The sequence below is a fragment of the Medicago sativa genome, chromosome 6 (genome assembly GCF_051527215.1).
Source record: "Medicago sativa cultivar Bolivia chromosome 6, Bolivia_mono, whole genome shotgun sequence".
In the NCBI taxonomy this organism is placed as follows: Eukaryota; Viridiplantae; Streptophyta; class Magnoliopsida; order Fabales; family Fabaceae; genus Medicago; species Medicago sativa.
In genome coordinates this window covers 7,178,996-7,205,841 of record NC_140754.1, presented here as the reverse complement: position 1 = coordinate 7,205,841, position 26,846 = coordinate 7,178,996, and the positions used below count along the sequence as shown (strand labels likewise).

The window sequence follows — 26,846 nt, the reverse complement described above, 5'->3', positions numbered from 1 at the left end:
AAGGGAAAGTGTAATTTTGAAAGGGCGAAAATCAATTCTCAATGACTTGTGAGGGGTTATAAAGTGAGCTTGTAGTCTGTTGGCCACGATACTTGAGTGATAGTGATGATTTTGACAATTGAGTAGCTCAATTGATTTGAATGAAAAGATAAAGAGTTAAAGATTTTAGACTCAAAACTCAAATGAATGGGAAAAGAGTTTAATCTAAAAACCGATTGTTATCCTTCTCCATTCAGAAGTGATAGTAATCCTCAGGCAGGCATGGCTAACGTGGATAGAAATCTTGCAAAATCTAACAAGATACATGAACTACTGGATTTTCCAAAATGGAAATCTAAATAAAAAGAATTTATAGATTGGTTGGATAGTTCAACTGGTTTGAACTAAAGGTTAAGAAGCTCGAGGATCAAGGTTCAAGTATGAGAAAAAAAATTAATATGACAATTAACATACTAACATTAAAGAAATTTGTATAAATGATAAATCTACAAATTAATTGCGACATCAATATCATTTTCATGTTTGTGCAATGTGATAAGAACAAACTCACTCTCATTTACTCCCTCCGTTTCAAAATGAGTGCCGTTTTAGGTGTTTGCACACATATTAAGAAATGTAAATGATTAAAAGAAATAGAATGGTTATTTTACCAAATTATCCTTATTAACTATTGATTAATTTTAAAAGTAATAATTTGGAAGTAGTGTGCTGAGTATTAATTGGAGGGTACAATTGAAAAGAAAAATTTATTATTGCATTGGAAACTGAAAGTGACATTCATTTTGAAACAAATTTTTTTTGCTAAAGCGACACTCATTTTGAAACGGATGGAGTATAAGGCATGGGAAAACCACCTAAGAATTTAAGATGATTGAAATAGACTTAATTTCATTGATGATTATAATATAGAAAGTACAAGATTTTAAAATACATTATTCAAGATCCTTCTTCATAACAAACTACTGAATCATCAATCTTCTACGGTTGATGAGTCACCATTTAATGGCAACATAGACTTTTCACTTCTTAGGTTTATTGATAATCTTTTGGGCTGGACCATTGCTTAGGCCTCATATTTGTTGCTTCATTATTGCTAGTGAACTTGCTCATAACATAATGTTCATATAGAATTATCATTAATATACCAATGAAGTTGAATGGTAAAGAGATGATTCGTATTCCACGAAGGTGTGGATTAACGATTGGGCGATTGTTGTCAACATGAGGATAATATTGGTAGGTAAATTGTAAACACATTTGTTAGTGCTCTATGAACCCAACGTCATGTAGTATGCCAACAAACCATCGTTGTAGGCCAAAAAAATTGTACATACCATGATACTAATAGTACTATATAGTAGTATATAGATATGGTCTAGCGTATTAACAAAGAACAAATTTACATTCATTTAATTAGAACTCCTGAATAATTGGAACCAATCTACTATTGGCATCCTCACCATATGTACCTGTCCAACTTTGATATTAGGCTGGTTATAAGCATCATTTGCCACTGGGTGTCCTCCGGGTTAGCCGTAGCAAAAATATTAGGTTGAGAACAAAGAGCATAAGGTACATGTTTTATATGAATCGAGTAAAGCTATTAAGGTCCTACCGATGCAATAATCGGCTGACTTTCATTAACAACACTTGTTTGTTTTGGGTCCCTTGTATTGGTTACTGAATTGGCACCATAATTGGTTCGCACAACCTCCAAATTCTTGGCTTGTTGAAACTCATTTTAAACCACGTGTTTCATAATGTCATCAAGTTGTTTGGAGACTTGATGCATGATGACATGTATCCCCATGTCAATATGTTGTCTAATAAACCATGTGAGTTGGTATTTTAAACATTTGTGAAGGCTCATTCGGTTGAAGACGACAGTTGTTCCATACCATTTCCGAAGGCTCGCTAGCTCGCTAGGTTTTCTTTTAATGCAATAACTTTTTTTTTGGTTAAAAAAGGGCCAGATGCCTAATGTGATATCTTTCTATGATGTACACATAAATATAAAATCTATTTCATACTTCTACCAAAACAAAAGGAATTGTAGTCACTCTAACAGAAGGAAAAAAGGAATTGTTTGAGTTAAAAAAAGAAAGAAAAAAAATATTGTAGGTTTTTTTTTGTCCTTAGTGATTAAAACTCACATTTTAAATGTGAAGAAGTGGAGTGTTCGGGTTCAAACTCTGGGCCTTACTTATAATATGCAGCATCCCTACCAATCGAACTAAGTTCTCGGATATAGATTGTAGGTTCTTTAACCGTACATGGCCAAGTCAAAGAACATGAAATAGTAATTATTTATGTATTGATTTGTCTATGAAGTAATAATAAATTAAAAGAATCGTCAGACAATAATATTTTCAAATCATCTATCCCAGAGCAAATCAATGAATGAAAAACTAACTTCTCCAAATTTTGCGATCACTTATCGTGTGATGTTTGTTACGGCTTAAGGTCATAAACTTTTTAAGGCTTTATTTTTAAAGACTTAAGGTCATATACTATTGGCAGTGCCAGTAAACCAAAATATAAAATAAATTCCATTTTTGAATTTTTGTTCTATGTTTTCAACAAACCAACTTCTTCTTCTTTTTTTGTATGATAGATGGATAAACTTGGCTATCAAAGTTTCATTGAAAAAAAAAAAAAAAAAAGGCAAAAACTAAAAAGCCAAACCACAAATTTTGAATGATTCGTCCACAAGGTAACATGCAGAAGGGAAACTCCAAGTTGGTAGAGAAAGAAAATTGTGTTTGTATTTTCATAATCACAACAAAAAAGGGTCATATATTCTAGCCTTTTTTTTTAAGCATTATATCTATGCAATTCATGTTTCTTTTATTTCTTGGTTCATGTTTCCTGAACATTTTCTAACATCAACCATACACTCCTGTCTCTCCTTTACCATCATCAATATATAAGACTTCTCATATCACACATAAAACCTTAAACACTCTTCTTTTCATATAAACCCTTACTTTCTCGTCTCTCTCCATTTCCATATTCATGTGAAAACCACACCACAATATCAAACCATCCCCTAGCAATCTTCACCATCTCCACATAAACCCATTTCACCAAATTACCCAACACAAACAAAAAGAGAACCAAAACTAAAACTTCATTTCATAAATAGTGTAGTAAGGGAAAAATGTAGTAAGGGAAGGAAACCATTAAGGATAAAGAGAAAAGGAAAACTAATAACCACATAACATATTTATTGCTCCATCCATCCCGAAATAACTTCATACCAAAATAAATGACTTTGTTTGGCTATGTACACTTTTCAGATAACATCATGCAGCCATATTTTTTTACTATTATATAAAGATAAATGGTAGTGTGTAAGATGTTATTAGATTTGTCTCGATAAATATTTTTTAAATATCAATTTTTATAAATTTTTCTAATACATAATTAAATATATTAAAGGTTGTAGATATGCATTGTCATGTGTGCAGTAATCAACAATGTCGCTTATTTAGAGAGAGGAAGTATAAAATTATTTATTTTAATCTTATTTACCAAAAATATTTTATATGTTCCAAAATTGATATCTCGTTCTATATACAATTAAGGACAAGGTTGTTTAAGGGTATTTTTGACCAAATCAAAAAGCCTTGCCAAAGTGTATATTTATTTTTGCATATATAAACAAGTTTGTTTAAGTGGTATTTTTGACCAAAGAAAGAAACAGTTTTTTAAAAAACTATTTTAATATTTTAAGTGGTATTTTTGCATATATGAAACCGTTACTCTCTCATGTTTTTAAAAAAACTAGTTTAATATTTAACTTTTTAACTAGTTTTGGTGTAATCAATCGGTGTTTGGGAAGAGACTTGCGTAGATTTGGATGAACAAAGTCTTTTCGTAGGTTTAATACTTAATCACATACAACAACAGTCTCATCTCATGTGAATATTAAAGGATCAACACTTACTACATCTTTTAATATTCTTCTATGCAATTCGAAAGACTGTATATAAATGTATGTATATCTCTATGTATTCAATCCCTTTAATACTTTGTACAAATTGGTAGTTAAGGGCGAGAATGTGTTAAACCCAAACGTTATCAGATTAGTTTGACAAATGTGAAAACCTAATTATACGTTAAGTTGGTGTTCACATCATGTATTGTATCGAGATGCTTGTTTAATCAACAAAGCGGACAAAAGTGTTGCCAAATTAAAAAAATCTATTCCATAATTCATAAATAATTTGATATGTTAAATTGGTTGTTTTTTTTTTTTGAGCAAATGTTAAATTGGTTGTTGACAAAGTAATAATAAACCAATAACATTAAACTTCATTTTTTATATTTATCATCACATCATATCACAGTTAGGTCTAATTTATAACTAATTTATAATTTAATTCTAGTTTATTATTCATATTGATTTAAATATGGATGATCTGATAAGCATAGCGTAGGTTATGTAAGACCATAGACCGGTATGGTCTATTTCAACCCTTAATATTATTTTCGGCTTTTATTTATTTATTTAAAAAAAAACAAAATTCGAAAAGCAATATTGTATATATCTAATCTCATTGTCCTTCAAAAAAAAATTTCATTGTTAAAACTAAAGAAACACATAAACTAAAAAAAAATCTCATTGTTAAAACTACAGAAACACAGACACTAATCCTTCAAAAAAAAAAAAAAAGGTCTGGGGTTTGAACCCCGGACCTTACAAAAAAAAAAGGTCCGGGGTTTGAACCCTGGACCTTGCATATTTTTATGCATTGTATTGTCCAACCAACTGAGCTAAGCTCACGAGGACACACAGACACTAATCTAACACCTTAAATCTTGACGTTGATTTATTAAATAATAAGAATATATTTAATTAAAAAGATGTTACAAAACTCATCATCTGTCATTTAATAATGCATTAATAATTCATACTTCAACAGCGGATAATAATTCAACTTGTCATTTTAATAAAAATATTCATGTCTTCAACATCAACAATGGGAAAGACAAAAGTTTCACAAGACTTCTAACTCAAATGGAAATTAAATTTCAACATTTTAACTCAAACCCTGGTGTTACAGATCAGAGTGTACGTTTATCGACAACATAAGTTCACTAAATAAAAACAACATATTTAATGTAGATATGATGTTAATCGACAACATCATCTTTCAACATCATCATTATCTTCGTTCATCATCATTCTCTCGTCAAAGTTCGCAACATAACATCTTATGAATTAGAAAATCCCCCCGTCATAAATTAAGATACCCTAAAGTGAAAGGATTCACCCCCTTACCTCGAATTTTCCGAAAACGCGGTGTTTGGCTCTCTTATTCTTAGCTAGGGTTTCCTCCTCTCCTTTCATCTCCTCTATTCTTTTCTCCGGTTCAGCAAGAGTGTTTATTTTGATTTACTATCTCTTTATTTATGCTAAGTTAGGCTATTCACCTATTATTATATTCCTCTCTTCAACTTACCATAATTTTACTTCTTCTTCCCCCACTTATTTTATTACTTCTACTATGCACCTCACACTTTTATTTTCTCATCATATTAATCCTCATCACCCATCAATTACCATCGCAACCATATTTTTCTCAGCAGCAACAGTATAATACTTAAGCAAGATTGTACTATCATCATAATAATAATAAAAACTATGCCTATTTAACCTCATTAATTTAATAAAATAGAAATTCGGGGTGTAACAACTAACGTGCCATTCTATCTGCATTTTCTATTGCGCACACGTAATTTTACATAAAAAGATATAACAATTTTAACATATATACTATGATAAAAATATGTTCGAATTGTATCGAGTAGTTCATATTTTCACAAGATGAGTTTCTTAATTAATAATTTAAATAATATTATTAAATGATAAAATAGTAATTAAAATAATTTAAATGAATGGTATAATAGGAAAGCAAAAAGCGAACTAAAGTAGTGTGTGTATATATATATATATGGCTTAAATATGTAAAAGGTCGTTGTAAGTTAGTGCATTTTTTATTTTCGTCCCTGTAAGTTTTTTTTTTCTAAAATAAACCCTGTATCTTCCTAACCATTTGAAAATGGTCCTTGCCGTCAGCTTCTGTCAACAAAAACGCCATTGTGGCTAACAGAGGACAGGTGGCAGTGCATGAGTTGGCACATTTGATGAGATGGCATGAGAGATGATTAATTGTGTAAAGACAGGGACTGAAATCAAAAACGTAAATTACTACAGGGATGAAATTAAAAAACGAAAACATCAAAATTTGAAATTAAAACCAAACATTCAGTCTTCTTCTTCCTCCTCAATATCAGTCTTCTTCTTCTTCCTTCCTGTCATACCTTGCGCCCTAGAACCAAAAATCATCTCTTTCAACAATGTCTTCTAATTCCATTACTCAATCATCATCAAATGGGTTACCTGGGTGTGGTTGCAACAAAATTATGAGAATGTTCATATCCAATTCACGTGACAACCTTAGAAGGAGATATTGGAAATGCCCAACCTATATGGTGAGTTTGCTGTTGTAATACTTTCTTGTTTTTCGTATCTTCGCACATTTTAATTAGCTGTATATGTTTGTTTTCATCTCAGTCTGATAGTAGTTGTCAGTTGTACATATGGGATAATGAAATTGAAGGACATCCTCCATATGTTCGTCCAGCAATCGCAGCTCAATCATCAACCGCATCCATGAACAAGCTTCCATGTGATTGCAATTGTGAAGCGGTGATGAAAGATTTGACTGTGATATTGAAAGATTTGGGAATCAACAAAAATGAGAAGTTGAAGAAGAAGCTACAACATTCAAGGAAGAAGACGAACTTGTTTATGGTTTTGTTGATTGTTTCTTGGGTATTTTTTGTTGGGTTTGTAATGAATTTAAATTGACTGGTTGTTGGGTTTGTGAATTTAAATTGACTGGTGCAATTGATATATGGTTTGTAACAACTCTGTTGAATTTGGTTATTTTGGTTGTAATGGTTTAGTTCAACATTTGTGTGTTTTGGTTGTAATGTTAAGTTGAAACATTGTATGCTACATAAGTTTGATTAATTTAGTTATGCTACTAAAGTACGTAGATAATAATAATCTGTCAAATTGCACAAAGTTTATAGATTGCAAAATAACATTGTCTGCAAAATAACATTGTCATATGGCCAATTGTAAAAGCCAGATTACATGAGAACATGTACTAACCAAAATGCATAGCAGTTTGAAATCAAAATAACTTTGTCTTATGGCCAATTATAAAGGCCAGAATACATCAAAATGGATAAAAGGTTCATAGGAAAACAACATTCATAAGTCTGTTGCAAAAAAAGTAGAACATAACATTCATCTGTGCCAACTCATGCACTGCCACCTGTCCTCTGTTAGCCACAAAGGCGTTTTTGTTGACAGAAGCTGACGGCAAGGACCATTTTCACATGGTTAGGAAGATACAGGGTTTATTTTAGGAAAAAAAACTTACAGGGACGAAAATAAAAAATGCGCGAACTTACAGGGACCTTTTACATATTTAAGCCATATATATATATATATATATATATATATATATATATATATATAGAGAGAGAGAGAGAGAGAGAGAGAGAGAGAGAGAGAGAGAGAGACATGATCAATAGAGATCACACTCATAAGCAAGTAGTCGTGACAACAACATCATCATCCTTGTTATTGACTATTTTTGCTGCAAGGGGTATATAATCATTTTTGGTAAATTAATGGCAGAACATGACACTACCGTGGTGTTCATAATCCTTGATCTTGTTTTATTTTTTCAGAAGCACTTTGTAATGGTATTACTTTTTTTTTTGAAATGACAAAATATTATTAACCAACAAGCCCGTGCAAGAAGCACTAAAAAAATCCATATAAGGGGAAATCGGTTGCCGCAAAAACACCGGCTCGAACAAAAACCCCTTAAAAACCACCCCTAAACAAGAAGAACAACCAAAAGAGTAATGACACGGGCATATACAAATGACATACCACATGCATACCCTTGCGTCAACACCTATGCCAGCCGAACCTGCTAAAAGAGCAGCCAACACACCTGCTACCCCAACCGAACAGCACTGTTGCTACTCACAAACAGAAAACAGCAGAGACCCAAAACCGCAGGAAAACATCCAAACCAACACACACCACAGCAGAAAAAAGCAAACCACCAAACTAAAAAAACTCCCGACCAATAAAACATCCGCTCAATAAAGAAGCTAAACTAAACATACCACTGAAACCACACGCAAATCTGCGCCTCACCACCAAAAAACAGACGCAGCACAACAAACAACAGGAGCCTACAGAACACATAGGCCAACCACATGCCACAACAAAAAGCACAGCAGCCCCCATGGGTGGAGCCATGTAGAGCTGAGGGGGTTCAACTGAACACCCTGAGATTTAAAAATCTGTATATACCTTCTTATAGAAAATTATAGTTGAACCCCCTGAAATAAATCTTTTGCACCGTTTCTGCTGAAACTCTCTCTCACATACTAGTTGCTTGCTATTGTTTTTCACTTTCCACATTGCCAATAAAGTGCAATGTCACTTATCCCTTATACTAGTTGCTTGATATAATTTTATTTTAGAAGCTTAGTTTTAATTCTTTAAGGCTAGGATAGACTATCTTAGATTTAATTCATATACACCGACACTAATATTGTTAGACTAATAGAAATGTTTAACTTTGATTCGTCTAAAACACTAGTATTGTTGTTGTTTTTATTATTATTATTATTATTATTATTATTATTATTATTATTATTATTATTATTATTATTATTATTACTACTACTACTACTACTACTACTACTACTACTACTACTACTACTACTACTACTTCTACTAGCTACTACTTCAAATGGTTTGAGTACAATGTAGTTTTTTTTTAATATATATCATTATAATTAATAATGAAAGTTCAAAAAAAAATTGCAAGAAAAAAAAAATGAACCCCCTGGTCTAGGGTCCTGACAATGCCATACACAGCACCAAAGACACCTGCGCTCACCATCATCATCAACTTGATAATCTTATACATTTTGCTATCATCTATAATATCAAGTGTAGAAGTGAGCCTTGTTTTGTGGCAGACCACCGCAATAATCAATTTTATCTTAAGTTATACCACTCCGGTTTTAAATATAAGCAATGTATTTAGGCCAAATTAACACCAAATACTTTTGCTATGTTAAAAATTGGAGGGAGTATAACACTTACACCCTCCGGTCACTATTATAAGCAAAAAAACTACATTTTATTCATTAAATGATGTATGTGGTCTTTATTATAAACCACATACATCATTTAATGAATGAATCTAAAATATAGTTTTTTGCTTATGATATTGACCGGAGGGTGTACATGGTTTGTCTTACTTAGCATAGAAAATAAATCGTCAATAATTTTTGCATTTATACACTTGTGCTACCGAGTTAGATGTGTTTCCTAATAAATCCGCCCAGCCAATGATCTGCGGTATTTTCCTTAGCGGTTATAAATAATACACACAGTTGTGGACGATGAATACAAAGTTATGTACGATGTTGTTTTGAATCGAACCTTTTTTTTTTATATAGATGAGATGACAAAGCCATTATAAACTTACACACACAAATGGAGGTACCGAGGTTCGAACCCCGGCCATGACGTCCGACCTAACAATTTCGGCATTTTTTGTCAGTTGAACTAGGATTTATAGGACTAATCGAACCTATTTATTTTTTATTCAATTCAAAAAAATTGTTCGGCCTTTATAATAATTGATATTTTTCTAAACCCATTTGGGTTGACCTAGTGGTATTGTTTTGGGACCTCAGAGTGTGCTCCTTAGGTGGGCTAATTTTCTTTAAAAAAATTGATATTTTTTTTTTTGAAGTAAAGATTGATATTTTTCTATTTACTATAGTATTCCTTATGTCGTGCTTTACGATCACTCCGTTAGCGGCTAGTTTTCTTTAATGGGAAAACATGACCCTTCTTTAATTTCAACTTTCCATTGGCATGCATGACAAATTATCAACCTAATTTTTACTTTTCACAAAGACATCAAATTAAACATGGACGGACAAAGTGACACACATAATACGGTCAATGTGACAAAGTTGGTCCTTGCCTGAAATCAAATTTTTAGAAAAAATAAAAATAAAAATAACGATAAATATTCACTATAAATGACATTTTTGTGATTTCTTTTTTGAGAATTTCGAAAACATGTTTGTTGTTGTCAACAGTAGATTGCGCGCGTATTTTACATGATAAATAACAATATACAAGGCTTGCAATTGTAATTTAAAAAATTGTAATTTAAAAAGAGTTTAATTTGTATGATTTGTTATCACATCAATTAATGAATGTGTTTCCAAACATACTAGTAAATGAATTATTTGTCAAATAATTCATTTGACAAACAATATTATTTTTTATGCAATTACTCTCTTGCCAAATTAGTTCTTATAACAAATGAATTATTTGTTCTTAATATTAAAAAAAATTGAGAAAATCGTGAAGTGCTAGTAAATGGTTTTCACTCAACTAAGTCATTGAAATCAAATGATTAATGAACTCTCTTAGAATCGAATTGTAATATTTTCTGGTTGACAGACATAATGACAAAACTATCATAAACTTATACGCACAAAATGTAAGTGTTGGTGTTCAAACTTCGATCACAACGTCCAACCTAACAATTTCTGCATTTGTGCCCAACAACTTATGGGATAAAAAAAAAATTATGTTTAGTTTTTTATACAATAATTTTTTTTATCAGACTTTATAAAAGAATTTTTTTTAGGGTTTTGCTAACCAATGCCCTTAGGACAATGGTTAAAGAATCAAAAAAGGAAATAATTGTGAAATTTCATGTAGAAAAAGTTGCTTTTTACAATTTCAATAAGTTGAATGCACAATTTCCAAGATAAAGTTACTACTTTAAGTTTCTTATTAAGTGCCCTTAGGATACTTGTTAGCATTTCCCTTTTTTTTATAATGTTCAGGGTTCAAACTTCAAACTTTTGCATTGTCGATATGCATTCACCTTGCATGTAAAAGGATTAAAGACTCATTTCATCTAAAAATGATTAAAAAAATAAAGGTATTGACTCAAAAAGTTTAGTGTGGGAAAGGTATATACTTACTCATTCATGTAAGACATTCCTAATTCCAAACATTTTCTTGTTAACAACAAACAAATTGATTTCTCTCAAAAAAAAAAAAAAAAACAAACAAATTGAATAAAACTATTCAATTCAATTCACTCTTCAATCAATCCCAATTCAAAACCCTAATTCTTCATCTTAACCCTTCAATTTCAATTTCATTTTCATCAATCAATTTTAGAGTTTTTCTACTCTTTCCCCTTTCTCACCCATAATCCCCAATTCTCTCCAATTTCGCTTCAATTTTCTCCCTTTCATCTTCCAGCTTCGTGTTCTCCGCACAATACCGTCGTTTTGGGATTCAATTTTGATCTTAGAGGTAAAAAAGCTCTGTTTTTAGTTTCAAGTTTCAATTTTTTCTTCTTATGTCAAACTTTATCACTATGATTGTTCTAATTATATGTAAATTGATTTTTGCTAATGAAAAGTGATGATTTTGATGTAGATGCTAGCTTGTGTTATCATAATTCAGGACTTGTGATCACTGTTTCAGATTTTTAGTGTGATTGTTATTTATTTATGGAGAAAAATTGTGATTAATTTAACCCTGAAGCAGTTTTGTAAATTGTTGGTCAAATTAAAAAGTTATTAGATTAAATGTCTAAATTGGCCATTTGAAAAATGTTGGTTGAAGTGATATTTTTTAGTGATATTTTTGTCCAGTTTACAGTTAGGGACTATTTTGAACTGCATTTGAATTTTTATAACCAAATTAGGCCCTGTTTGGATAATAAGCTTAACTTGCAGGTTATAGCATAAGTGCTTACCATATATAAGGGTTTATGACTTATTGTAAGCTATTTTGGTAACAAGAGATAAAATAAAGTTAAATTGTTTTCGTATAAGCTATATAATCTATTTACCATATATAAGGGCTTATGACTTATTGTTAGCTATTTCTCTAGCAAAAGATAAAATAAAGTTAATCTGTTTTCGTATAAGCTATAAGCTGTTTTTGTAAGCTATTCTGGAGAGCTTATCAAAACAAGTTGTTTTCATAAGTTCATCCAAACGTTATCACAATTCACAAGTGCTTATGGCAATAAATAAGTTCAAATAAGTTGATCCAAATGGCCTGTCAGTACTTTTTATTTTTCAAAGATCAAGTGAGGGGTTATTGAACGAGAGTGTTGGTGTGTTTGGGTCAAGGGGGGTCAAAAGAAAAGAATTTAGGATAATGCATGTAACTTTGAAAATTTTAGTGTTTGCATGTGCACACCCTAGCTCAAGAGTGGATCCATCCGTGCATATTTGAATCACTTAATCATTTCTGCATGCGTGTTTTTGTTTATTTAAGTGCACGGTGATGCTGATGTATTGCATGTGTTGGATTTTGAACGAGTGTTGTGATTTGGTAGAGAATTGAGCTGATTGAATGCTGAACAATGATTTTGATGTTTGATTGTTGTAAAGCTTGTTATCATAGTAGTTCAGCTGACTAACACGTTAATTTTATATCCAGGGCTGCACAATCTAGTTGGTAGGATTTCGAAGAGTTAATTTCATGTCTGAGTCAGATGCTCAGCCTCCTACCACCTTTGGTAATATTGTAACTTCCTGATTAGTGTTCACAGATTGTTTTGTTTCATCATATGCATTGTTTCAAATGAGGATATAGATAGTTAACACACACACATGAACATTTGTTTAATGACTTTTGCTTGATAGTAGTGTTGTTAAATAGCGGCTATAATAACACTGCGATAGCGTAGCGGAATTTGAACAAGTCACTGTTGTTCCGTGATATGCAATTTGGTAAAATATTGTCATAGAGGCTATACCGGCGCTCTAGCACTGTTGCATAGCGGAGTTTGAACAAATTGCTATTTTTCGTGATCTTAACAACACTGACAGTCCATTGAATCTTCTGTAGCTCAGCTACCCTATGTGCATATAGTTATTCATTTTTTTATATATCTTTCTGTTTTTGGACTGCATGTTTTGTTATTCTCTTGTGTTGGCCTAATCTTGATATGATTTCGATTCAGGATTGAAATTTGTTTTAATTTAGAGTTTGATACTTCCGAGTTAAGTTTAAATCAAATTTGAGAGACATCTGTTTGATAAATTAAACTCTACTTATCTTTATGAAGTTTGAATTTTTTTGTTGAGGAGCATCATTCTGCTTTCTTGCAGTTTATTTTTGGATTTAATATGCTTATGCCAGTTCTAATGTTTTCTATCCTTTTCTCTATCATAGTTTCCGATGTTCTACTATGGAAGCGGTGGCAGGTTTCATTCGGTGTCATTGTTGTTTCTACGGTTGCCTGGTTCCTACTCGAGTGGACGGATTTACCATTCTTAACAATTTGTTCAGATGTCTTGCTGCTTTTGATCGTACTACTGTTTCTGAATTCAAACTATGCCGCCCTTAGAAATAAGTATGATTACTAAACGTTGCCGTGCTTGCTTATAATTTATATTACGTTTTTTCACCATTTTAACACTAACACGATGTTGTTGGTTATCCTTTTCTCTTTGAGCAGACAACCACCAACATTACCTGAGCTAGTAGTGTCAGAGGAGATGGTTAACAATGTAGCCGCATCATTTCGGGTCAAAATCAATAATGTGCTTCTTATAGCTCACGACATCACCGTTGGCAAGGATTTCAGAATTTTTTTTAAGGTTAGTTTTGTTTCAGGTTACAATGTTTTAGGAATTGTTAGTGGGGGAATTGTTATCTAAACAATTAGTGATTACTTTTCTAAGATGTGCAGATTGGATAAGTTCGGCATTGGCTTAAATAATCCTAACTTACCTACCTTACCTAAGCCATTTGTAATGCTTGACCTAACCTTTCTAAAAGACTGGCTTTGCCTTAAAGCCGATTTAAAAGTTCACTCTGCATTAAGTCCTTTAAATAGGTAATGAATATATAGTTTTAAGATGTTGCCGTAATATATTATAATGATTGGTTTTCACAACCCAGCCTAAAAGGCTTCATTATAACCAGAGTCTAGCAGGGTGGACCCATAAAAGAGGGCAATGCTTATCCACCGGTTATTTTTTTCGTTCACGATACTCGAACCAGTTACCGCTTAATTGGAACCAAGATCTCTGCCATTTGAACGAAGTCCTAAAATACGTTTTGGTGGCGGCCTGAGCCTATATTTTAGTTCATTGACCAGACTTTGAAAAAAGACTTAGTGTAGTTTATTTAATACGCAGATAGACCCTGTGCCAGGCCTCATTCAAGCCACACCTACCTTGGGTCAAGACTCAAGATGCCCCTCTTGAACCCCTTGGCGTCTTCCCACTTTATAAGACGAATGTCCCGGTAAAATTTAACAAAAAATGCATATAATTGGGATAAGCTCATATAAACCCACTTGGGTTGGCCTAGTGGTATTGGCTTGGGATTTGGGAGTGTGCTCCTCCTCGTGATCTCAGGTTTGATTATCTCTGGTGTCAATTTAGGTGGGCTAATTTAGCTTCTTCAAAAAAACTATTAGTACTATGTTCCTTGAACTTGCTCTGTTGAAGCCATGTTCTCAACTTTATCATTTGGTTTTCAACAATAACTGCTAATATGTTCTGTTATGACAACTTTATGGTCTATTCATACTATTCATATTTCAAATGTTTATTTTTCTAAAAAAATGCAATTTTTACAATTAGAAATGTGAACATGGCAATTCTTAATATTGCACATATGACTTTATGAAACAGAAATGATAAATGAACATCCAAGCTTACAACCACACCGTCTATTCATACGGTCAACATATACCAATTCATTTTTTAATAATTTTTTACTGCCCTTAGGGTCTGCCTTCACAACAGTTCTACGGTGTTAGTAAAGTTGTCACTTTTTTTATTGTCCAAATATCAATGCTCTTTATGAAATTAGGAAAGTGAAAACATAATTCACTGTTTACTTTCTACTTTACAGGTGGTAGTTTGCTTGTGGCTCTTGTCTGTCATTGGCAGCATCTTATCCTTCTTCACACTTGCATATATTGGTATGTTTTTATCGCAAATCTATCTATTAAAAAGAGTTTGTGATGTCTCTAACTCAGATCCCTCTTTCTCTTCAACGTACTGTAAATTCCGTACTAAACCATTTTGATGTGTTTCACTTGAACACCCTTTGCTGCCTTTTATTCTTTGGCATTTGCCCAACTCTCCACAATGAAATCATTGTTGAACTTCCTTTGCATTTGCATGGTTTTCTTGTTCCGTATTGGATATTTGCCTAGGCATGGTTGTGGTTTTAAAACTATATAGGTTACATGCTGTGCACCAGTCCTAAATTACATCGCAATCCATCATGTTATGTTCTATGAAGGGTCATTTTTAAAGAAAAATCTATTTTTGAAGTGTGAACAACATCTGTTAATATTTATGGTCTAAACAAAATTCGGCGTTTTATATATAAACTTGCAATCCTAGTTCAAAAGAATAACGATATAAAAATACAAACAATTAACACAGTTTTTTAACGAAGTTCGGTCAATTGTGTCTATGTCTCCAGCTGCAGAGTAGAGTGGCTGGAGTTCTTTTTTATTATTTCAAGCTTAGGGTTTATAGTGAACAATTTGTATTTAAATACTATGTTGTAGATTACAACATTACTCTTAAACCATAGTGTGACAAAACTCTTGACTCTTTGTAAATACACTTGCTCACATTTGTTTTTCTCTTATGGTGACAGGAACCCTCATGATGTTTACTGTCCCTGCATTGTACAGAAAATATGGAACTTACGTAGATAAGTGTTTTGGAGTTATCCATCACCAATTTTCAAAACATTATAAAATTGTTGATGAGAATGTTCTCAACAGACTGCCTCGTAATATACCGAAAGACAAAGAATCTTGATTTTCAAGCTATTTAACCTCCATGTGTAAAAATCAACAATTCAATCTTATTGACATGTTATTTACAATCTTGCTAGCACTTTGCAATTTGCGTCATACTTGTAGGGGACAATTTTGTAGTTTAGATGTTGCTTGAGTCAAGTTTATGGTAGCTGTTTTCATTTTCTGGGCATAGAAATTGAGTATTTGTTTGAAAGTTTTTACAACATAGCTTGAAGATTTTGGACCCAGTTTATTAATCAATCATTTGATAAATTTAGTGGGATTTTTTTTTTGTACTGATGATACAAAACAGATGATAATAGGCCAAAGTAAGAGTGTTGGAATATATTGAACATCATAATGTGTTACAATATCATTTTCAAGTGATACATTGAAGAGTTTTATGTTAAACTGGGGTATCATTGGTATCCAATAATAGAGACTAATCTCACTAGATAATTGAGATACATTTAAGGAGTTGACATTTCAAATAGGTGTTTTTCATGTGCATTGGCAAGGGATTGAATACCTAATTAAATGCCCTTGGGATTTTATCATGTACATTAATCATGTTACACTATGTAACTATGTTAGTATGCCTTAAGGAGTTTGATAATACTTTTTCTTCGAGTTAGATAATACTTGTGATCAATAATTTGAGCTTCACTATATATTGATATACTTGTGCTTGTAGTGGGTGATCGCCTGTATAGATTGTTGTTACCTGTTAGGGTTTGTCTTAAACCACTTTTTGGTAGGCTGTTGAGTTTTAATACCCTTTAGGGCTGATACCTACCCTTTTATTGTGGTTGGACTGAGTTAGGTTCAAACCTTCTTAGTCTTTTGTAACTCTTTATTTTTTTTTCTATATAGGGTGTTGCAGAGTCATCTGTATCCCATTTGCTTAAAAAAGATTGTAATTTTTTGGTAAAGTAGTCTATTGGTTAAAAATTCATCTATTAAGTGAATAAATGGGTAATCTGAAATTCAAATCTCACCCCTGCTTATATAATGCAATATCCATAGCAATTGAGTTATGCTCGTGGGGATATATTAATTGTGTTTTATTTGATTCCTTCTGTTTATATATATTATATATAAACTCAGGACTGCTATATCTCGCGAAAGGAAATTCGCGAAATATCACAAACGTGGTTTTACACGCTATTTGGTTCTTTTATAGAAAAAGTAAAAAAAAGTAGTGGATAAATAAGTTTGGTCCGTTCTTCCTTGAATCAAAATGAAAAAGGTTGCACCGTTCTATTGGGGTTAAGATCCTCTCTATTTGTGATTTGTTCCATTTGTTGCAATTTGGAGAGAAATAGATACAAAAAAATTAATGATGGTGGGATCCACTTAGTGATATGACCCACCATTTACTTTTTTGTGTCTATCTCTCTCCAAATTGCAACAAATTGAACATATTACAAATAGAGAGGATTTTTACCCGTTCTGTTGTATCACACAAGTTCCTATCCATGCTTCTTGAGCTTCTTTGTACATAGTATAAAACAATACAACTTCGAGAAACAGGAACTTGAAAAAATTAATAAGTAGTGTGACTCTTTGAAGGAGGTGATACCAATTGTTTGAAGAAGTCTTGAAATCATGGAAGCATAAACAGAGCGAGAGAGAGAGAGAGAGAGAGAGAGAGAGAGAGAGAGATTTGGAAGAAGAGGAAATTGAGAGAGAGAATTTTGGGAGAATACAAGAGGAAGTTGCAGAGAGAAGAAGAAGGGATGTTGTTGTTGTTGGGGTGGAGGGTAAAAGGATGATGAGAGAGAGGAGAGTGAAAATAAATAATAAATAAATAAAAAGCAGATAATGTAATATGCAAATACAGTGTGGATACACATCATTCGGGACAAAATTGGGATAAGTTTGTTTGGTATAAGTAGCATTTTTCATATAAACTAGTGTTTTGAAACCCATGTCACTTGTCGATTCGGTCAAGGCACATCATCACCAGTTGGACCGGTGGATCCCTAATTGACTCGTCAATACTAAAAAGATTATGAAATAAAATTTCACGCATTAAAATTACAAATGATGAAAAGGAAAATAAGTTATCTTGTGTAATAAGGAAATAATATGTAACATTTTATTCTTCCAAATTTTGAGTGTTAATAGCAAATAACATATTGTAATTTAAAAATATATATTGCAAGTTAAATGAATCGAATTTGTCTCGTTGGTAGGAACATTGTATTATATTTGCAGGGGCTGGAAAACCAAGAATAGAATACAGGGTGCTACCGATGACTTTATTAAGGAATTAGGAATATGAATTTTGTGCTTAAAAGATGGAATCTCAAATTTGACTCTCTAATAGTAAATAAGAGATAAGAAGTTGAAGATCTTGAATTCAAACACAGGTAAATGAGGACAAAGCTAATCTAACATATTACTATCATTTACCATTAAAAAATAAAATAATGTTATCTTCTTAGAACATGACTCTAGCATAATTGAATTAGGAATATGAGAACTCGATACTAAAGGGAGTACACATGCATTTGATATGTTCCATGCACTGCACGTCTAACATCATAATTTAACTAAAGATACACGGAAGGAATTAGATTTCTCTCTTGATATGATTACGACATAATTTTGTACGTATGTGATGTTAGCTCCAACTAGATTGCTTTCGTTTTAGAGCCAATAAGAAAAAGAAAATGTTTAATCAAATATAGTTCACAACAAACCAACGAAAAACAAAATGAAAAGATGAAATGTTACATAGCAACACGAACACGAGTAATAATGATAAAATTGAAATCAAACAGTATATTTTTTATAAACAACTAAATTTTATTAATAACCGTCTATCTCACAAAATGTGAGAGAACAAAGTGAACAAGGAGGCAATTAAATTTTAGTTTTTGTTTTGTTAGAAAGAATTTTGGTTATCTAATCGATTTGGTTCTGTTAGAGTGGTTGATCTGAATAGCTGATTACATTTCTATCTAAATATATTTCTATCTTTTGTAATGGCGTGATCTCTATCTTCATGGCTTTCCGGTGGACGTTGCACTAAAATAGCCACTTATCTCGCTTCTCTGATGATTTTGTACATGTACAAGTACAAGAAGAAATAAGTTAGCAATCAATTAATCAAACTTCATTTTCATAAAGTCGCTTTAATCTCATTGTTATATTATTTTATGTAACACCCACACCTTTGTAAAAACTAACGCTTTAATCTTTTTATGATTTCTTTATCTGGCACGACACAATATACGCGTGTTTGTTTCAACTTTAAAAAATAAATGTTGTGTTGAAAAAATCTAGATATTTTAAAAAAATCTTAATAACTTTTTATTTTAGTGTTAAATATATGTTTTTAAAAATCTTATACAAACATTCAAAAATTACAAAAGTGATTTCTTTTTTGTAAAATAAAATAATTTTTTTCAACAAAAAAACTTAAACAAACCGCTCATAATCCAACAATAAAAACAATTTTGAGGAAACATTATCTCCACACCAAGCCAAATATTTATAGAATAGCTAACAAGAAAGTTACCTAAAAATCAAATACCAGCACTTGATATAATTTATTTAGACTACTAGCACATAATAATTATTGTGGAAAGTATATACAATAAAAACTAAGTGGGATTAACTTACTCTATCAGCAACTCTTCCAATTAGTAATTATTTTGTATATTTGAATTTTATTGATGCAACTGTCAAATTTAAAGTTTTTTACTGGGTAGATAAACTTCACAATTTTTTCATAAATATATTAATTTGACAATCAATATTTATTTATATTTTATATTTTTTTTTATCGAATATCGTTCTTTAAAAGCTATTTGATGAAGTATTAAATAGTTAGAAAATTTTATGAAAATATTTTTTTAGTCCGACATTTTTTTGCTCAAACTCAATTATTTTTTTAATTTAAAATTCAAAAATACGAATAAACATTTAATTTAGTCCCTAAACTATTACATTCTCATCAACTTGGTCTTTAAACTATTAAAATCAATTTGAAGATCTCAAATTATGTTTTCACCCATCAATTTAGTCTCACCAAATTGATGAGAATAATTAGTTTTGGATTTGATTTACAAAGTATTTGGTTTGAGGCTTTGAGCCCCGTAAACAATGGTGGCGCCAAGCATGACCGGCATGGGCTCATTTGACATTTATGATTTAAAGATTCTTATTTAATAGATAATAATATACGAGTTTTTTTAAAGGAATATATAATATTCTACCAAAAAAAAAGGAATATATAATAAATAAGTTTAATTTTCTTTTTTGGGAAGAAAATAGATAAGTTTTTTTTTCTGGTGAGTGTCCGGGTTCGAACCCCTTGGGAAGAAAATAGATAAGTTTTTTTTTCTGGTGAGTGTCCGGGTTCGAACCCCAGACCTTGGATATATTATGCATTGTCCTTACCAACTGAGCTTATCTCACGATGACAGAATATAGATAAGTTTAATATGAAGTTATGTATTTCACACACATATAATATTCATTATCACATGACATGCATGATTTAAATTATCATATTCAATAAATGAATAATAAAGAAGACATGTAATCTTTGCAATATATATTGGTGGTTATGTATGTAGTTGATGTTGGTGATTGTGATTGAAATGCATGACTTCAAGAGTCATATTTAATTAATGAGAATGAAAGATAATCAATTATGTGTGATTTAACTAATATTCAAATTTTATTTTGTAATTTAAAATTAATGATATATTAATTATATTTTTATCTTTTCTTTAATTAATAAAGAGCAAATAGTCACTTTGGTCCCTTACTCTGCACCTCATTGTCACAAACGCGTCTGACTCGTGATTAAATACAAAGTAGTCCTTGCATGTGCACTTTCGTTACCATTTTAGCCTCTGTCATTAAAAAATTAGGGATTTAAGCGATCTTAGATTCAATTTGGGGATTTAAGATTTAGGGATTTAAGGATATGATGATTAAATTAGGATTTAGGGATTTGAGATTCAATTTAGGGATTTGATTTTCGGTTTTCTACTTTCAGTTTAGTCCCTGTGACACATCATATACCTTATTAGCACAAACATTTGTTATTTCATCAGTTAACAAAAAAAATTAATGTCAGGTACCAAACTGATAATGGAAGTGCACATCCAGGGACTACTTTGTATTTAATCCTGAGTAATGGACCTTTATGACAGATTCATTTAGGAAATGAATATGAAATGCTACTATGAGAGATATCAAGATTCTTAAGTTCCTCTTGAAGTTTAAGCCATTTTGGAAATTTAGGACATATTGTGCATGATGATGCATAAAGTGCTTTTAGTTTGAAAGGTGAAACCCAATCCGAACTCAAGTCGAATGAAAGTGAATTTTAAGACACATCCAAAATTGTCAAATGAGATAAGTTTGATAGATGTGTTTCATTAATGACGCCCTTTAACTTATTTGAAGGGAGAAACAACCATCGAAGACAGAAAGTTAGCCAATTGTATGTGGCAATGACCCACTTAACCGATTATGGGATAGATCTAGTGTGTCTAAGGAAACAAATTTACTTATCTCAAATAGTGATTATTATCAAGATAAGATGTTGCGGTTCACATATTGAAGAATCTAACTTACCTCTAAATCCTTTAGTTTCATCTAAAGCAAAGACATTCAAACCGGTTACATGACCAGTTAAATTATCACATGAAACTCCTTCCCATTTGCAACAATATTCAACTTTCCATGATGAAAGGCTACCCCTTCCAAGAATGAGAGCATCTTTAAACTTGAGGAGAGCTCTCCTCTCCGTCTCCACACACTTGTTCATATGAAAACTTTCGGCATATAACAAATTGATGCATAGAATGGCCACCGACTGAGAAAAATGAAAAAAAACTAGGGAAACATACCAACTGAGATAATCTTACGAGGACAAACTCAATTAGTTTGAGCTAGCTAAAGGATTAAGGGAGTTAATGAACCAAGGTTTAAGAGAAAAAAATACTTCCCTCAAAAAAAAAAAAAAGAGAGAAGAAAATACTCCTGGTGCTATTATCAATTGATGAATTTGCCTTTTAATTTGATTTTTTTTTTTTTAGGTTATTTTGCAACTTATACTTTTTATCTTCATTTTAAAATCTCAAATTTTTGTTCAAACTCCATTGTAACACACAAACAGAACAATTGTAATAATATCATTAAGTGGTGCACCGTTAAAATAATTGGTCTATAGCGTACCAAAAATCTAAAGACCAACCTTGTCCGTGGATAGAGAAAATGTGGTTGAAAGGAAAGACATCTCTAAATATGTCATCTAGATTTTTCAGTAGAGATTAGTTATCAACAAAAAAAAAAATTCAAAGATAATTTGACACCAATACATGGTAAAATTTTATACTCCATTTTCTCATTAGTTTACAATGTACTCTAAATATGATAGATGATCTGCCTAAAGATATTATACTGCATTTAGCATCGGAAGCCTTCATATCTACTTTCATAGTTCATTGAATCTCACCACTAGTTTCTTTTACTAGTTTTAGGTGTTATTAATAAAACAATATCAGTTGAAAAACTCTAGTAATAATAGCACTCCAAAAAAATAATGAACACAATAGTTTCTGAATCTCAAGCACACTCTTACAGTACAAAAATTGACTGTGTACCAATACACAATTGACCGATTCGAAAACTAAGTCAGAAAAGAAGTCTATCTATTCGGCTTCAGAGTCGAGCATCCGAGTATGGTGTTGGCCGAGACATGCGCCAGACAGAAAGTTGCACACAAATTATTGTTTGGTTCCGTGTCCATGTTCAAGTCGGCGTCCTAAAATCACATCAGGCAGTTTTGTAACTTTTTTACCTGTAACATGAAAGCTACCATGTAGCTGCTTCTCCAAAGTCACGTTTGCATCCAATGTAATGCACTACCAAACACATGCATAGTTATCCAAAACGATAAAATACTTCCATGTTTATTGCACCTAAATGATAAAATTCTGAAATATTATAGCAAAACAAAATGTTCAATTTGAACTCTCAATCTTATTTATATATACATCGACGATCTTGCAGGAAAAACAAATAGCTAAGCCTCACTATGTCACATAAGCTTACATATATGTACATGAACTAAGAAAGCATTCTAAAAGAAAGGGAAGAATGTAAAATTGCCTTGCCGCCGCCGCCACATAAGGGGTGAAACTACTCTGCAAAGAGAAGACTTGAATCTCCTTAAAGCGAATGCAGAAAGAACCATCTTCTCAATATCTTCCATTGATCAACAAAAACTAACTCTTGCCAAAAACAAAAATGAACCAATGTATTCTTACAGTTTGTAACTTTCTTAAGAACTGTAGAACACCACTGTGCTTGTAACGCATGTCAGACACCAACACTTTCATTTTCTCAAATCATTAATGGTGTCGATGCGTCTGAACCAATGTTGTGTCTGTTTCATAGCTGCTGTGTCAATTGGCTCATCTGCTGCATCTAATAAATAAAAGCAAATTTATAAGCTACATAATTATGAGGTCTCATGAAAGCTAATTGACCTAGACATTGCTGCTGGATTGGCCTGCATGGCAGGTGAGTTTTGCACGCTATCTTTTTCATTGCTCTTTGAACCAAAGGCTTTGAAAAGTCCTCCCCCACGAATCGCGTCCGCCTTACTATTTTTAATCCCGAGAGTTGTCAATATTGAGGTTTTTTCTGCTTCTCCTAAGTCATCAATCCTCAACGTTTTCGGAACCCAAAGGGACTTTTCTTCTTTATTGTTTCCTTCGTCAGAACCTGTTGAGTCGGTTGGTTTGAGCATGCTTTCTTCCCTTGAATGCTTACCTAAGGTTGGCGAGTTAGGACCGGAGTTAACGGCTGCACTATTTGGTGAAGAAGGTTGTGCCAGCCATGGATTGTTCCACGCACCGGGCATGCTAAAACCCCAATAAGCCGGTGGAGGATAGAGTGGCATGGCAAATCCTTGTGGGAAAAAAGCAGGTGGTGGTTGTACTTGAGAGCTCCATTGAGATGGATTCCACGGCAAAAGCCAAGGGGCACCAGGGTAGTACGGAACTTGCGGTGGGAAGCTTTGACAATTTGGCATAACTTGTTCAAGAGAACTGCTGGCAGCTGCATCTTCTGTCAGAGCTGTTGATGTGTCCGAAGATTTGATGGAATGATCATCACTCTTTTCTTCACCAACATAGGGTACATGAATCCGTAGACCTTCCGGTCTAATGATTCCGTTTTTCGCGGAAATATTAACTCCTTTATCAGCAAGGTTCAATGCAGATTGCATTGATTCACACAAGGGTGTATCAGTCCTGAATGTAAAGACTGTGCCATTACAGTTCAGTGAAGGATGATGGACTCCGTTTGGCGAGTCGGATTGAGAATTCTGAACAGCTGTTTCGGGTACAGTTATTTGGCGAAAGTGAGAAGCAGAATTCTTGTTCTTCCTACGACCGGCACCTACAGGCACATTTCTCATGGCTCCCCCGGCAGTCCAGTATCTCTGGCATTTCTTGCAAAAATGGCGAGGCTGGTTAACATTGTAGTTATTGTAGTAGCAGAATTTGGTGTCCATGCTATTACAACGGGGACACGGCAGTATTTTGTCTGGCTTTTTCAGGGTCTTATCATGAGAATTCTCAGTATGTTCTTCCATAATCTTTGAAGTTTTCAATGTATTTTGCTCGTCCTCAGTGGAGGGGTTAATTGATTCTTCCACTAATCTTGAGTTTGTGTCTAGATCAGTGACCTTTTCTGATGATTGGGTGAGAGCTTCATCTTTTTCCTTCTTACATTTGGTCGATTCATCTTCCATTGTGTCCTGAATTCAAGAAAACTCTTGATTAGTATGATATTCTAAGCTAAAAATTTAGTACAAACAGCTTAATTAGCGCTTAATGCGTAAAGGCTTATCACATACAAAAGAAAAAATTAAATTAAATTGTTTTCATATAAGCTTTTCTGAATAGTCTTACAAGTGTTTATATACATGTCATAAGCTGTTTCTATAAGCCCTTCCGAATAGTCTCAAGTGTTTATGTACATGTCATAAACACTTATTTGTACATAAGCTGAAAACAGTTTATGTAAGCTGAAAACAGTTTATGTACATGTCATAAGCTGTTTCTATAAGAATAGTCTCACAAGTGTTTATGTCCACAGATAATCAGTACTATAGCATTTAACCATGTTAGCTGACTATAGACAAAAGTACAAGGAACAAGAAAACCAAACCAGAAAGTATGACAAAATGAGCTAAAACTTGAAATATGACAGTCCTTACTCCTTAAATCTGTTTTTTCTTTATTTAGAAAAACCAACATACAAAATCCAGAAGCTAAATAGAGAAAGATATTTTCACAATACAAAAGAGAATATATTCAGAATCAGATATAGAAAAGGAAACTTTAGATTGAACTATACATGTTAAACACAATCAATACTCTGGTCTCAAAATTTACAAAAAGATCTTGACATTATAAACTCTATTTACTCCTCTGGTCAAACAAAGTTGATGTATTGGTTAAAAATTTGAACCAGACACATCAACTTCCGGTTAAAACTTTGAATCAGATACATCAACTTTATTTTGCTTATATTTGATACGACGATATCTATACTGAAACTTGGTGCATATATCATTCATAATAACGAATCTAAGATGGACTCTGATTCAGATAGTATCATTTAGATTCAAGAGCTAGAACTAAATCAAAACTAGGGTTTTTCCAAACAAAAAAAAACTATGATCAGAAAGTAATTAAGCACATAATGTTAATAAAATCAAGTATCTATTGAATTAATTCAAAATACTTAACCAATTTAATGTTAAGCTTAAGCCATTAGAAACTACAACAGCATCAAATCAAAAACATCATGAAAATTGAAAACCTTAAAAACCAAAATCAATTCCAAAATTGAAACAAAACCAAACAACATAGATCCAAAAAAACACAAAAATCCAAACTAAATACTAAACCCTTCAACAACAAAAAAACACACATAAAAGGTTAACGTAGCAAGTCAACATAATCTTCAATTTCATGAAACCAAAATCTAACACCAACCCACTAAATATTTTCACATTTGAAATCAAGGGTCACTCTCAAAATCAAAAATTTCTTCATACCTCATCAATTTCTCTCTCTTCTTCATCCATGGAAGAACCATGGTTTAGAATGATACCATCATCAACAGCATCACCAGAAGATGAAGCTGGTGCTCCGGTAGAGTCACCGGATCCGGCAGAGATCTCCGGTACCGGAATTGTCTTCCCAAAAAGCTTGATCCCAGGGTCTTTTGCTTCCATGATTTTTCTGTTTCTTTTTTATTTTATTTTTATGTATTTTTTGGATAAAACTATTTTTGTTTTTTTATATATGATGAAAAAAGTGGAGAGAGAGAGAGAGAGAGAGTTTAGAGAGAGAGTGACACGTTATGTTTGTGTGGTTTGTTTGTGTTGTTTTTGTTGATACAAAAGTTGCTACATCAGATGCAACAATGAATTTGAGCCACAAATAGTTTATGTGGTATTGAAAAGATGTTTCTCTTTCTCACTTTTTTGCTCTTTTCTTTTGGGAAATAGCTAAATTAGATTCATATTTGAATGACACATAGCCATTCCACTATCTTTCTTGATCTAGGTTACTACCTTTTTCAATAGGGATATGGATAAGCTCATACACATTAGTACATTACACATTCATCATTTTACCTTATCAATTCAATTTTGTCTAACCAAAGAATTAATGTTTCTTAATACTTTTCTTAAAAAAAAAAAATGTTTCTTAATACTTTCTTTGAGAAAAGTTTCTTATTTAATGAATTAATCTTTTAAATTGAGTTTTCGTTTAAATTCTAACTATTGATGTTTTTATTGAGAGTTTGATTGCGTAAAGGATTACT

General features: G+C 32.3%; 2 protein-coding genes across 2 annotated transcripts; one reads left to right on the top strand and one right to left on the bottom strand.

The window, feature by feature from the left end:
- The first annotated feature begins 11,039 nt into the window (after window positions 1-11,039).
- Window positions 11,040-16,048, top strand: LOC146912445 (Reticulon family protein). The gene is made up of 6 exons (XM_085720576.1): window positions 11,040-11,476; window positions 12,620-12,698; window positions 13,358-13,538; window positions 13,644-13,785; window positions 15,053-15,122; window positions 15,815-16,048. The coding sequence occupies exons 2-6, from the start codon at window positions 12,662-12,664 to the stop codon at window positions 15,979-15,981; spliced, it is 597 nt and encodes a 198-aa protein (XP_085576702.1). The 5' UTR covers window positions 11,040-11,476; window positions 12,620-12,661; the 3' UTR covers window positions 15,982-16,048.
- Window positions 16,049-22,920: 6,872 nt separating this feature from the next.
- Window positions 22,921-26,388, bottom strand: LOC146912444 (cyclic dof factor 2-like). The gene is made up of 2 exons (XM_085720575.1): window positions 26,071-26,388; window positions 22,921-24,762 (listed from the first exon to the last, which is right to left on the bottom strand). The coding sequence occupies exons 1-2, from the start codon at window positions 26,248-26,250 to the stop codon at window positions 23,458-23,460; spliced, it is 1,485 nt and encodes a 494-aa protein (XP_085576701.1). The 5' UTR covers window positions 26,251-26,388; the 3' UTR covers window positions 22,921-23,457.
- Window positions 26,389-26,846: the final 458 nt, after the last annotated feature.